The sequence below is a fragment of the Dipodomys spectabilis genome, unplaced genomic scaffold, assembly GCF_019054845.1.
Source record: "Dipodomys spectabilis isolate Male_0828 unplaced genomic scaffold, ASM1905484v1 ptg000118l, whole genome shotgun sequence".
Classification (NCBI taxonomy): domain Eukaryota; kingdom Metazoa; phylum Chordata; class Mammalia; order Rodentia; family Heteromyidae; genus Dipodomys; species Dipodomys spectabilis.
In genome coordinates this window covers 5,838,720-5,850,742 of record NW_024870795.1, presented here as the reverse complement: position 1 = coordinate 5,850,742, position 12,023 = coordinate 5,838,720, and the positions used below count along the sequence as shown (strand labels likewise).

At 43.5% G+C, this 12,023-nt stretch overlaps 1 protein-coding gene across 2 annotated transcripts in view; it reads right to left on the bottom strand.

The window, feature by feature from the left end:
- Positions 1–12,023, bottom strand: part of Arid1a (AT-rich interaction domain 1A) — a 108,956-nt gene that overhangs the window by 63,346 nt on the left and 33,587 nt on the right. For both annotated transcript variants that reach the window (XM_042688420.1, XM_042688421.1), the window contains exon 2: positions 2,482–2,694. In XM_042688420.1, coding sequence (XP_042544354.1) covers positions 2,482–2,694 — 213 coding nt within the window. The remainder of the gene's footprint in view (positions 1–2,481; positions 2,695–12,023) is intronic.

Here is a 12,023-nt window from a genome sequence, read left to right as displayed (position 1 = left end):
GAAGTTCAAGAATACCATTTTTGCCAATGAGCTTATTCTTTTTTTAATCATGGCTAATTTTTTTTTAAGGGTTAAGACTTTGTATTCAAACCAAAATGGGGGGCTGGGAAGGTGGCTCAGTGGTAGAGCACTTGCCTTGCATGCATGAGGCCCTGGGTTCAATTCCTCAGCACCACATAAGCAAAAAGAAAAAAGCCAGAAGTGGCGCTGTGGCTCAAGTGGTAGAGCGCAAGCCTTGAGCTGAAGAGCTGAGAGTCAGCGCCCAGGCTCAGAGTTTAAGCCCCAGAACCGGACCCAAAAAAAAAAAAAAAGAATCAAACCAAAATGGGTCAATACCAGCCTGGCTTAACTAATAACTAATCCAGATAATGTATAAAACACTAAGTTACTTTGATTTCTTCTTTTACTGAGTCTTCATTTAAAAATATTTAAGGGGAGGCTGGGAAGGTGGCTCAGTATTAGAGTGCTTGCCCTGCATGCATGGGTTCGATTCCCCAGCACCACATAAGTAAAAAGAAAAAAGCCAGAAGTGGCGCTGTGGCTCAAGTGGTAGAGGGCTAGCCTTGAGCTGAAGAGCTGAGGGACAGTGCCCAGGCCCAGAGTTCAGGACCACGACCGGATCCCCCCCCCAAAAAAAAAAACACTAAAACAAACAAACAAAAAATATTTAAGGGGGCTGGGAAGGTGGCTCAGTGGTAGAGCGCTTGCCTTGCATGCATGAGGCCCTGGGTTAGATTCCTCAGCACCACATAAGCAAAAAGAAAAAAAAGGCTGGAAGTGGCGCTGTGGCTCAAGTGGTACAGCGCTAGCCTTGAGCTGAAGAGCTGAGGGACAGCAGCCAGGCCCAGAGTTTGGGCCCCACAACCAGAACCAAAAAAATAAAAATATTTAAGGGCAGCTAGATGCTGGTGGCTCATGTCTGTAACCCTAGCTACTAAGGGGGGTGAGATCTGAGGATCACAGGAATGGGCAGGAATGTCACTGAGACTCTTATCTCCAATAAGCCACCAGAAAACCGGAAGTGGCACTGTGGCTCAAGTGGTAGAACAATCGCCTTGAGCTGAAGAGCGAAAGAACAGGACCCAGGCCCAGAGTTCAAGCCCCACAATTATAATAATAATAATAATTTAAGGGCCTGTTGGCTTACTTATACTGTCTATACTACTATACTATCTCAGGCAATGAGGATTTATCTGGTAAGTAGTACCCCTTTGGCCTCCCCTATATAAAAATTCTACCCCCATCTCTTCCTAGCTTTCTCCTTGAAGAAAAGAAGGGAGTTAAGAGAAGAAAAGAGAAAGGGAGAATGGCTAAAGAGAAGAAAGGAGGTGAAAAAAAAAATCCACCAGATATCATTCTCTATATTTTGGGGCATCTTTGCTTTAAAGTCTTAAAGATATTTTTTTTATGCCCTCACTATTCTCAATTAACATAAAAATGACAGTTGAAAGTGGTGCTAGTTGGAAATAGGTATGGCTAAAACAGCAGGGTTCTAGTCCTGTGTAAAAAAAAGCCAGGCACTAGTGTCTCACACATAATCCTAGTTATTCAGGAGGCTGAAAGCCAGCCTAGGGCAGGAAAGTGAAACTTTATTTCCACTAAACTACCAAAAAAAGCCAGAAGTGGAGCTGTGGCTCAAGTGGTAGAGCACTAACCTTGAACAAAAGAAGCTCAGAGACAGAATAAGTTCAAACCCAGGACTGGGGCGCACGCACATGCGCGCGCGCACATAACACACATACATACACTCGGGAAAGAACACAACATCCTGAGTTCAAGGCCCAATACTGACAGGCATACACATATACACATAACACATTTAAATCAGTATGGTTATGCATGCCTATAATCCTAGCACTTGGGAAGTTGAGGAAGGAGGACTAAAGAATTTGAGACTACTCAACTTTTGGGAGGGAGGGAGGGAGAGAGGGAGGGGGAGGTAATAGGGCAGACTGCCAAACAGAGATGAGAAGATACCTGAACATTTATAAAAGATTATTAGCATCTTTATTGTTGAATATTGCACTTTCTGTTCTTAAACAGTTTTTGACCCTGACAGTATATGTTGAAGGGCCTAAAAAACACAAAGGACCTCTTCCATCCCCAAGGCAGATGGTATGGTTTTCACTGTAGCAGCAGTGATAGGTGCTCAGCCAGTGCCCTATTTGTCTCACTTCCTTCAGAGATCACCTCTTAGGTGGGTACTGGCAAGCAGCCAGGTCAAAAGATAGGCTAGGGTATATAGCTCAGTAGTAAATTGGATTCAATCCCAAGGGTAAGTAGCACGAAGACACATACAAAACATACAGAACATATATGGGATGATGCTCATAATCTTGGCCAGTACTACATTCTAACTAGCTGAACCACCTAGCATGTGCTCCTATCAATTTGTTTGGAAGATAAGGAAACATTCTGATTCTATACCTGAGACCAGACCCTGGATACCAACAAGGGTCAGAGTAATCAGTAACCATCTACCTGCTGTGCATAAGAGAGGCCTCCCATGGCACTCTGCGTCCGACCTTGCATGGTCATTGGGTACCGCTGTGGTGTTTGGGACCCATATGGCTGCCCTGGGTACCCATGTCCTTGCTGTGGTCCTGACAGAGGTCCCTGTTGTTGTGAGTATGGGTTAGTCCCGCCATATGGCTGAGGTCTCATCTTGCCCATCTGATCCATTGGACTGGATGGCTACAAAATAAAGAGCATTTCATTAACCTCAAGCTTTGATGGCCTCTGGCCAACGTGAACATACAACCCAAGCACATATCTTTTGAAGTCTCTATGCAACATAGGAAACAGTTACTATGAAAAAGCAACAGACCCAATAACCCTTAAGTAAATTATTTAACTCTTCTAAGGATTTTGATTTTGTCATATATAAAAGGAAAATACCATCTGAAAGATCTTGTAAAAGCTAAAAGTTACTTTGTAAGTATGGTACTACTAAAGATTCAAGGGAAAAGTCAGGAGTAGAGCAATTAGTATATGCACTCTTTAGTACAGAACAGAACAAAGGCCTTTCACTTGGAGAGGACAGTGCTGTTATGCATTAAAAATAACCTTGTTAGCCAGGCACCAGTGGCTCACGCCTATAATCCTAGCTACTCAGGAGGCTGAGATATGAGGATCAAGGTTCAAAGCCAGCTGGGCAGAAGAGCCCATGAAACTCTTATCGTCAATAAACCACTCAGAAAACTGGAAGTGGCACTGTGGCTCAAGTGGTAGAATGCTCACCTTGAGCTGAAGAGCTGAGGATAGCACCTGGGCCCATAGTTCAAGCCCCACGACCAACAAAAACTAAATAACCTAGTTCAACAACATTAAACTGATGCTTCAATACTATGATTGAGAGTAGGACATATAAGCATCCAGGTGGTTCTATTCTTCTATTAGTGGACACTTTTCCTTTGCACATTTGTAGCCTGTTTGCACTATGGCACAAAATGTTATTAAATTTATGCTTTCTCCAAGGAACAACATGGCCAAGTAATAGTGATTGAAAGAAAAGTAAATTAATTTAGATTTTTGTAAAGCTCAAGTGAAAAAGTGGTTTCTTTTAGTATTTAAGAATCTGAGCTGGGCACAAGTGGCTCATGCCTATAATCCTAATTACTCAGGAGGCTGAGATCTGTGCATCATGGTTCAAAGCCAGCCTGAGCAAAAAAGTCCCCATGAGACTCTTACCTCCTATTAACCACTCACAAATCAGAAGTGCTGTGGCTCTAAGTGGTAGAATACTAGCCTTGAGCACAAAGAGGTTCAAGGACAGAGCCCAGGCCCTTAGTTCAAGCCCCACAACTGACAAAAAAAGTCAGGTGACGGTGGCTCACACCTGTAATCCTAGCTACTCACGAGGCTGAGATCTGAGGATCAAAGTTCAAAGCCAGTCCAGGCAGGAAAGTCTGTGAGACTCTTATCTCCAATAAACCACCAGAAAACCAGAAGTGGGGCTGTAGCTCAAGTGGTAGAGCCCTAACCTTGAGTTGAAGAGCTGAGGGACAGCATTCAGGCCCAGAGTTCAAGCCCCATGACTTGGGGGGGGGGGGGCAGGGGGGGAGAGAGATAAAAGGATAGAACTTGGGGCTGGGAAGGTGGCTCAGTGGTAGAGAGCTTGCCTTACATGCATGAGGCCCTGGGTTCCATTCCTCAGCACCACATAAGCAAAGAGAAAAAAGCCAGAAGTGGCACAGTGGCTCAAGTGGTAGAGGGCTAGCCTTGAGCTGAAGAGCTGAGGGACAGTGCCCAGGCCCCACGACCGGACCAAAAAAAAAAAAAAAAAAAAAGGATAATACTTGCCGGGCACCGATGGCTCATGCCTGTAATCCTAGCTACTCAGGAGGCTGAGATCTGAGGATCATGGTTCAAAGCCAGCCCAGGCAGGAAAGTCTGTGAGACTCTTATCTCCAATAAACCACTAGAAAACCAGAAGTGGCGCTGTGGCTCAGGCAGTAGAGCATTCACCATGAGCTGAAGAACATAGGGACAGTGTCCAAGCCCAGAGCTCAAGCCCCACAACCGACCCAAAAAAAAAAAAAAAAAGATAGAACTTTTGTTTCTTTAAAGAGTAAGTTACAGGACAGCAATCAAGAAGAGGATTAGTCTGATGAAATATAGAATATACACAGGTCTGAAATATGTTGAAACTTCTTGATGCAGTAAATACATATTTTTAAAAAAAATGAATGACAGGAAAGCAAAAGGGCTCTCCTGGGAAGAGAAACTGTAGGAAGGTTAAAGAAGAGGGTAAATGAAGATGAGTACGTTCAAAGCAGTTTGTTGCATATATGTAAATATAGAACAAGGAAATCTTTCAAAATTATTTTAGGGAGACAAGGGATAAAGGACAGTGATAGCAATAAAGTTGGTCAGGATATATTGTATACATGTGTGAAATGTTACAATGACACACTCCTTCTAGAAACTAATGTTGAAAAGCTAGCACCAACACTAAACTCAAAAGTTCCAATCATGGGTACTTATCTTCAACTATGACTTCCAGCCTTTTTTCTTTCAAACTGTAAATGAGGTGACAGCACTGGGGCTTGAACTCAGTGCCTGAGTACTGTCCCTGAGCTGTCTTGCTCAAGACTGGTGCTCTAGGGCTGGGAAGGTGGCTCCGTGGTAGAGCACTTGCCTTGCATGCATGAGGCCCTGGGTTCGATTCCTCAGCACCACGTAAGCAAAAAGAAAAAAGCTGAAGCGGCGCTGTGGCTCAAGAGGTAGAGTGCTAACCTTGAGCTGAAGAGCTGAGGGACAGCGCCCAGGCCGAGTTCAGGCCCCACGACTGGACCCCCCCAAAAAAAAAAAAAAAAAAGACTGGTGCTCTATCACTTGAGTCACAGCCCCACTTCTGGCTTTCTACTGGTTAATTGGAGACAGGAGTCTCTTATACTTCTAGGCCAGCTTTGCACTGTGACCCTCACATCTCAGCCTCCTGAGTAACTAGGAATATAGGTATGAGCCACCTACAGCTGGCATATCTGTCTTAAAGCTGGGCACCAGTGGCTCATGCCTAGCTACTCAGGAGGCTGAGATCTGAGGATCATGGTTCAAAGCCAGCCCAGGCAGCAGCAAAGTCTGTGAGACTCATATCACCACTAAACTAACAAAAAGGAGAGAACAGGAAATGAAAGGGGAAAGGAGGGGAAAGAAGGGGAAAGGAGGGGAAAGAAGGGGAAAGGAGAAAGCTGTGGCTCAAGTGGTAGAGCACTAGGCTTGAGCAGCACACAAGCCCTGAGGTCAAGCCCTAGGATCAGCACACAAGCACACAAAAGAACACTGTTTGATAATAGAGGAAATGAAGTAGAGCGTTTACAAAGGGAAAATGAACAAGATGATCATTTATAAAGGCTGTTCTAAATATCAAGAACAAAAAGGTAGAAGCGGAGTTCTCTCAAGCTAATTTGAATTTTGAAATTTCAGCTAAAAAGTGTTGATGGGAGTACTACCCTCCCAGACTGTAGAAAATCTCAATAAAGCTATGTCCCAAATCACTACTAAATGTTAAGTGTTATTAAAGGGCTGTTCTCAACAATCCTAACAATATCCATCCAAGTCCTGCATCTATGTTAGGCGATCCAATAACATTCCCAATCATAATTTGAGCTTACTTGGATTCTTTTGGGACTATTTAGGAACTTCAAATTTAACAACAACAGACTAGTGAGTAATAAATATCATGTGCTGTTCTCCAATACAGCTGGCAACGGAACTAAAATACCCCCATTCTCTCCTGTAAAGAGCCATACCATGCCACATATCACTGAGGACCTCATCTCAGCCCAGATTGCAGCTGTCATCTCTGCTGTCCCCAAGTGAAGGGACAACATTTGCTGGACAGATATCAACCTGCTTTGGTATTTGTCAATCTAGGTCTCTCCACAACATGAATGACAGTCATTACCATAGTTACCTTTGAGCTTCTAGAGAAGTAGCTATTTAACCAATGAAGCAGACTGGAATTTTTTGTGAAGCTTAACAAATGCCTAAGTTTCTCAATACAGATTCCAATTTAATGTGTCTGGAAAAATTCGGACTTCTCCCTGGATCATCTTTTAAGGTCCTTAAAGTGCTTTTAGCTAGGAATCATTGATACAGCAACTTTATTGAGGCAAATTCAATAAAATTTTCTGCAGTGTGATTATTAAGTATTTACAATACGAAATGTATAACTAAGGAACTGAATTGTTTTTTCAATTTACTCTGTGTGTGTGCACACACACATGCTGGTCCTGAGGCTTGAACTCCAGGTTTGGGCACTATCTCTGAGCTTTATCACTCATAGTTGGTGCTACAGCCCCACTTCCAGCTTTTTGCTAGTTAAGTGGAGATAAGAATCTCATATAGGGCTGGGAAGGTGGCTCAGTGGTAGAGTGCTTGCCTTGCATGCATGAGGCCCTGGGTTCGATTCCTCAGCACCACATAAGCAGAAAAAAAAAAGCCAGAAGTGGCGCTGTGGCTAAAGTGGTAGAGCGCTAGCCTTGAGCTGAAGAGCTGAGGGACAGTTCCCAGGCCCAGAGCTCAAGCCCCACAACCGGACCCCCCCCAAAAAAAAGAATCTCATATAGACTTTCCTGCCCAGGCTGGCTTTGAACCTTAACCCTCAGATCTCAGCCTCCCAAGTAGCTAGGATTACAGGTGTCAGCCACCGGTGATAGGCTGTCTGTTTTTTTTTTTTAAAAGCACGGTTTTACTACGTAGCCCAAGCTGCTTATCCTTTAACTCCCAACCTCCGGCTTTAGCCTCCCTAGTACTGACCTTATGGGTATGTATCTCACCTGCTATTTTACATACACAGATAGATAAGATTAGATAGATAGATAGACAGACAGACAGACAGACAGACAGACAGTCTGTACTGGGACTTAAGCTCAGAACCTTATGCTCTTGCTAGGCTTTTTCATTCAAAGCTGGTGCTCTACCACTTGAAACAACCCTAAATCTGCCATTCTACTGGTTATTTGGAGAAAATAGGTGTGACCCACCTGCCAAGTTTGCTTTTGTAATTTAAATTTACAAAATAAACTAAGGCTCTTTAACTTGTAGCTAGTCATTATCATACTGATCGTACAGTGCTAGAGCAATATACAAATGTTTTCTCTCACTCTCAGCTCAATAACAGTTCCAAACTTTCTATCTATTAAATCTTGAAGCCAAGTGCTGGTGGCTCACGCCTGTAATCCTAGCTACTCAGGAGGCTGAGAGCTGAGGACTGCCGTTCAAACACACACACACACACACACACACACAACAACAACAACAACAACAATAGTGCTTCTATATTAGCTCAATGGTATGGTACAGTTCTACACATTTTTCATTCTCATCCCATAGTTGCCCAATATTGTATGTTCCCAGCTATATGTAATTAACAGCATATTCCTCTGCCCCCCTGTCCACAAGCCTTGCTCAAGTAGCTTGCCTACCTCCAACCCTCATGCTGGTGATCAAACCCAGGGGTTTTGTACACACAACAGGCAAGTATATCTATCAAATAGGCAAGTATGTACCAGGAAGTTATAGCCCTATTCCCATGGGGGGGGGGGGGGTAACAACGACCAAAACTCTCAATCTTTCTGCATGAAGCCACTTCCCACACTTTATGCATACCTTGATTTCACACATTTCCAATGTCCCTCTTACAATGAGTAGGCCATAAGGTCTGATATTTACTTATACCTAAGTATTCCAATTGATCACCTTTTTTTTTTATTTTGCTGGTATGAGTTTGAAATCAGTCCTCAAATTTGTTCAGCTTGCTTGCTCAACTGGTACTCTACCATTTGAGTCATGCCTCCAACCCAGCTTTCTGAGGGCAATTTTTTTTGTTGGGGGGGGGGGGGGGAATTGGTCATGGGGCTTGAACTCAGAGTCTGGATGCCATCCCTGAGTTCTTCAGCTCAAGGCAATGCTCTACCACTTGCACCACAACACCACTTCCGGATTTCTGGAAAGTCTCACAGACTTTCCTGCCAGGGCTGGCTTTGAACTGTGATCCTCAGATCTCAGCCTCCTAAGTAGCTAGGATTACAGGCATGAGCCACTGGCATCTGGCCTTTCTGAGGGCAATTTTTGGAGATGGACATTCACAAACTTTTCTGCTTGGGCTGGCTTCAAAACACAATCCTCCAGATCTCTGCCTTGCTACAACTAATTACATTTCTCAAGACTAAGTTCTTTTTCTTTGTCTATCTTTCTTTTCTTTTTATTGAGGGCAGGCAGAGGTCTACTATGTCACCCAGGTTACCGATAAACTTATAGGTTCAAGACTAAGTTCTAAGAAGCCAGAGTTCAGGTAGTTTATCTTGAGAGGTTCCTCAAATACCCATATGCAGAGCTAGGACTCAATAACTGTTAAGTTGTAATGCTGCCTACTGCAAGAAATGGATAAAGAATACTGTTGGGAGAAAGCCCAGATCAAACTAGCCATAAGCCCAAGAGACACACCCTAAACTCAACCCTAAGATAGGTTATGACTTTGAGGGGGAAAAAAAAAAAAAAAAGAAGAATTGCAGGGCTGGGAAGATGGCTCAGTGGTAGAGTGTTTGCCTTGCATGCATGAGGCCCTGGGATTGATTCCTTAGCACACTACATAAGCAGAAAAACCCAGACATGGCACTGTGGCTCAAGTGGTAGAGCACTAGCCTTGAGCTGAAGAGCTGAGGGACAGTGCCAGGCCCAGAGTTCAGGCCCCATGACTGACCAAAAAAAAAAAAATTGTGCTAATAAATTAAAAAGACTAGAACAATAAAGAACACATATTTTGAGAATAAACTATACCAGACAGGACTTCAAAACTGCAGACATCCCCCAAAACACAGTTTAAAAACAAAGGTCAGCAAGCTGGCACGTGCCCTCTCAATACCTAGGTAGCAAAGGCAGGAGGATGGCAACAGCCTGGGCTACAGAGTGAAAAAAAAAATTTTTTTGGGTCCGGTCGTGGGGCCTGAACTCTGGGCCTGGGTGCTGTCCCTCAGCTCTTCAACTCAAGGCTAGCGCTCTACCATTTGAGCCACAGCGCCACTTCCGGCTTTTTTCTTTCTGCTTATGTGGTGCTGAGGAATTGAACCCAGGGCCTCGAGCATGCAAGGCAAGTGCTCTACCACTGAGCCACCTTCCCAGCCCCAGTGAAAAGACTTTTTAAAGAAAGGACTAAAGAAAAATCACCTTCTTTCACATCAAGGAGCCAGAATATAGCTATCTATATGCATCTATAAAATGGCTAAGGGAATCTGCCATCTCAACTTTAGGACATCTTTGCAACTCTTATTTTGGGACAGCCAACCAAATTCTTTTTCTTAAAATGAAATTAAGACATTTCCTTTGTCTGGTCATCAGAATTTTTACTCTTCTCACCAAAGGCTTATAATCAACAGACCAAGCAGCTTATTTGGTAAACAAAGATTCCTCTGGTTTCATGTCAGTTAATTATCTGCTCATATCAGAAGGGGAGGTAGGTAGAAACCTAACTCATAGTTCTGACATTTAAAACCATTGTGAAGCCAGGCATGGTGGTGTGTGTATGCCCCCGCCCCATGCCTATCATCTCAGGATGTTGAGATCTGAGAATAGCAGTTCAAAGCCAGTCCAGGCAGGAAAGCTTTTGAGATCCTTATCTCTGATAACTACCAAAAAAGCCTGAAGTGTAGAGCACTAGCCTTGAACAAAAATGTCCAGGGACAGTGGCCAGGGCCTGAGTTCAAGCCCCCAGGACCAGTATATAAAAGCCAAAAAACAAATAAATGAAAAAAAAATACCACTGTGAAGGATTTGTGATTTGCAGTTATAAGATGGCATGCCCCCATTCAGTCCCTTGTAATAAAGAATCTTAAATTTTTATTAATCAGTTTTACTGTAAAGTTGCAATTTAAGAACAGAAAAACCCCTACTACATGCAAAATAGAAAAGCCAGTATCAGCAGACTGTAAAAGCACAAGGAAGAGGGTAGGAAACAGCTAGGAAGAGCCAGAGATTCTACTCTGGGAAAGACACAGAGGAAATCCTTTCAATGGAAAACCACAGGAGTAGATTACTGTGATTACACTTCAAAAGCAAAGGGTCTGCAAAAGAGACACATAATTGAGAGAAAATGCTGCCCCTTGATCAGGGAAGTCAGGGGCCCCCCTGCTATATACTCTATTGCATTCATAAAAAAAAAAAAAAAAAAAAGTAGAGCCAGAAAAACTCTTCATCTCAATCTACCACTTATCTCCTTCCAGATCACTGACCGTGTTATAAACTGCCTGCCAAATGAAATGCATCAAAGATGCAGTTTAGGGCCATCAAAGGCAAGGATGCTAGTACACTCGTCTTCTGAATATATTCAGAAACAGCTTGCAGACTAATCATTTGCACAGTTTTCTTGCTCTAAGCAAATAGAACTATAAGTCCCTCCAGACCATTCTGGTTACTAGAATCCATAACAACTTCTTACTGTACCAATGAAGCCACAATGGCTCTCCAAAGTTGCTGAATATAACAGATTGAACTTTAGGGGCCTCTGGGCTAAATATCAGATAACCAAAAGTAACAATTCACAGATTAAACATAGGGACAAATTCTCAATTTGAACATCAATTATTTACAAAGAAGATGGGTCTAAGTACTCTAAGGTCTAAGAACTTAGAAACTATTCACCAAAATGCATCACATTATGTGATAATAGGCAGAGGGAAAGACCATAATTCTGAAATGGAAGTGCAACAAGAAAACTCTAGGCCCCATTCAAAGATATATAAAGGAAGTGACCAGAAAACAACCCCAAAGAACAGATTTAGCCAGGTGCTACTGGCTCACACCTGAGGATCACCTTTCCAAGCTAGCCAAGGCAGAAAAGTCCATAAGAGTCTTATCTCCAATTAACTACTCAAACACTAGAAGTGGAGCTGTAGTTCAAAGTGGTAAAGTACTAGCCTTGAGCAAAAAGAAGCTCCACAACTGATGTGTAGAAGGGGCGTGGGAGGAGAAGGAAGGAGAAAGGAAAGGAAAGGAAAGGAAAGGAAAGGAAAGGAAAGGAAAGGAAAGGAAAGGGGGAGAGAGAGAGAGAGAGAGAGAGGGGGAGGAAGGGAGGAGAGGGGGAGGGGGGAGAGAGGGAGAAGGAGAGAGGGAAGGAGGGAAGGAGGGAGGGAGGTGGAGAGGAGGAAGGGATTTAACATCCAACAATGCTAAGGATAAAAGTAAAAGTAGAGGCCAGTGCGGGTGACTCAAGCCTGTAATCCTAGCTACTCAGGAGGCTGAAATCTGAGGATGAGGTTCAAAGCCAGCCTGGGCAGGAAAGACCGTGAGACTTCTATCTCCAATCAACCACTAGAAAACCGGAAGTGGCGCTGTAGTTCAAGTGATAGAGCGCTCGCCTTGAGCTGAAGAGCTGAGGGACAGCGCCCAGGCCCAGAGTTCAAGCCCCATGACCAACCAAAAAATAAAAAAGTAAAAGTAGAGAGGGATGGGCCAAGGACCGCCAAAAAAAAAAGTCCCTCAGAAAAGAAATCTTGACCATCACTTACTTGTTCTGTTTCCCT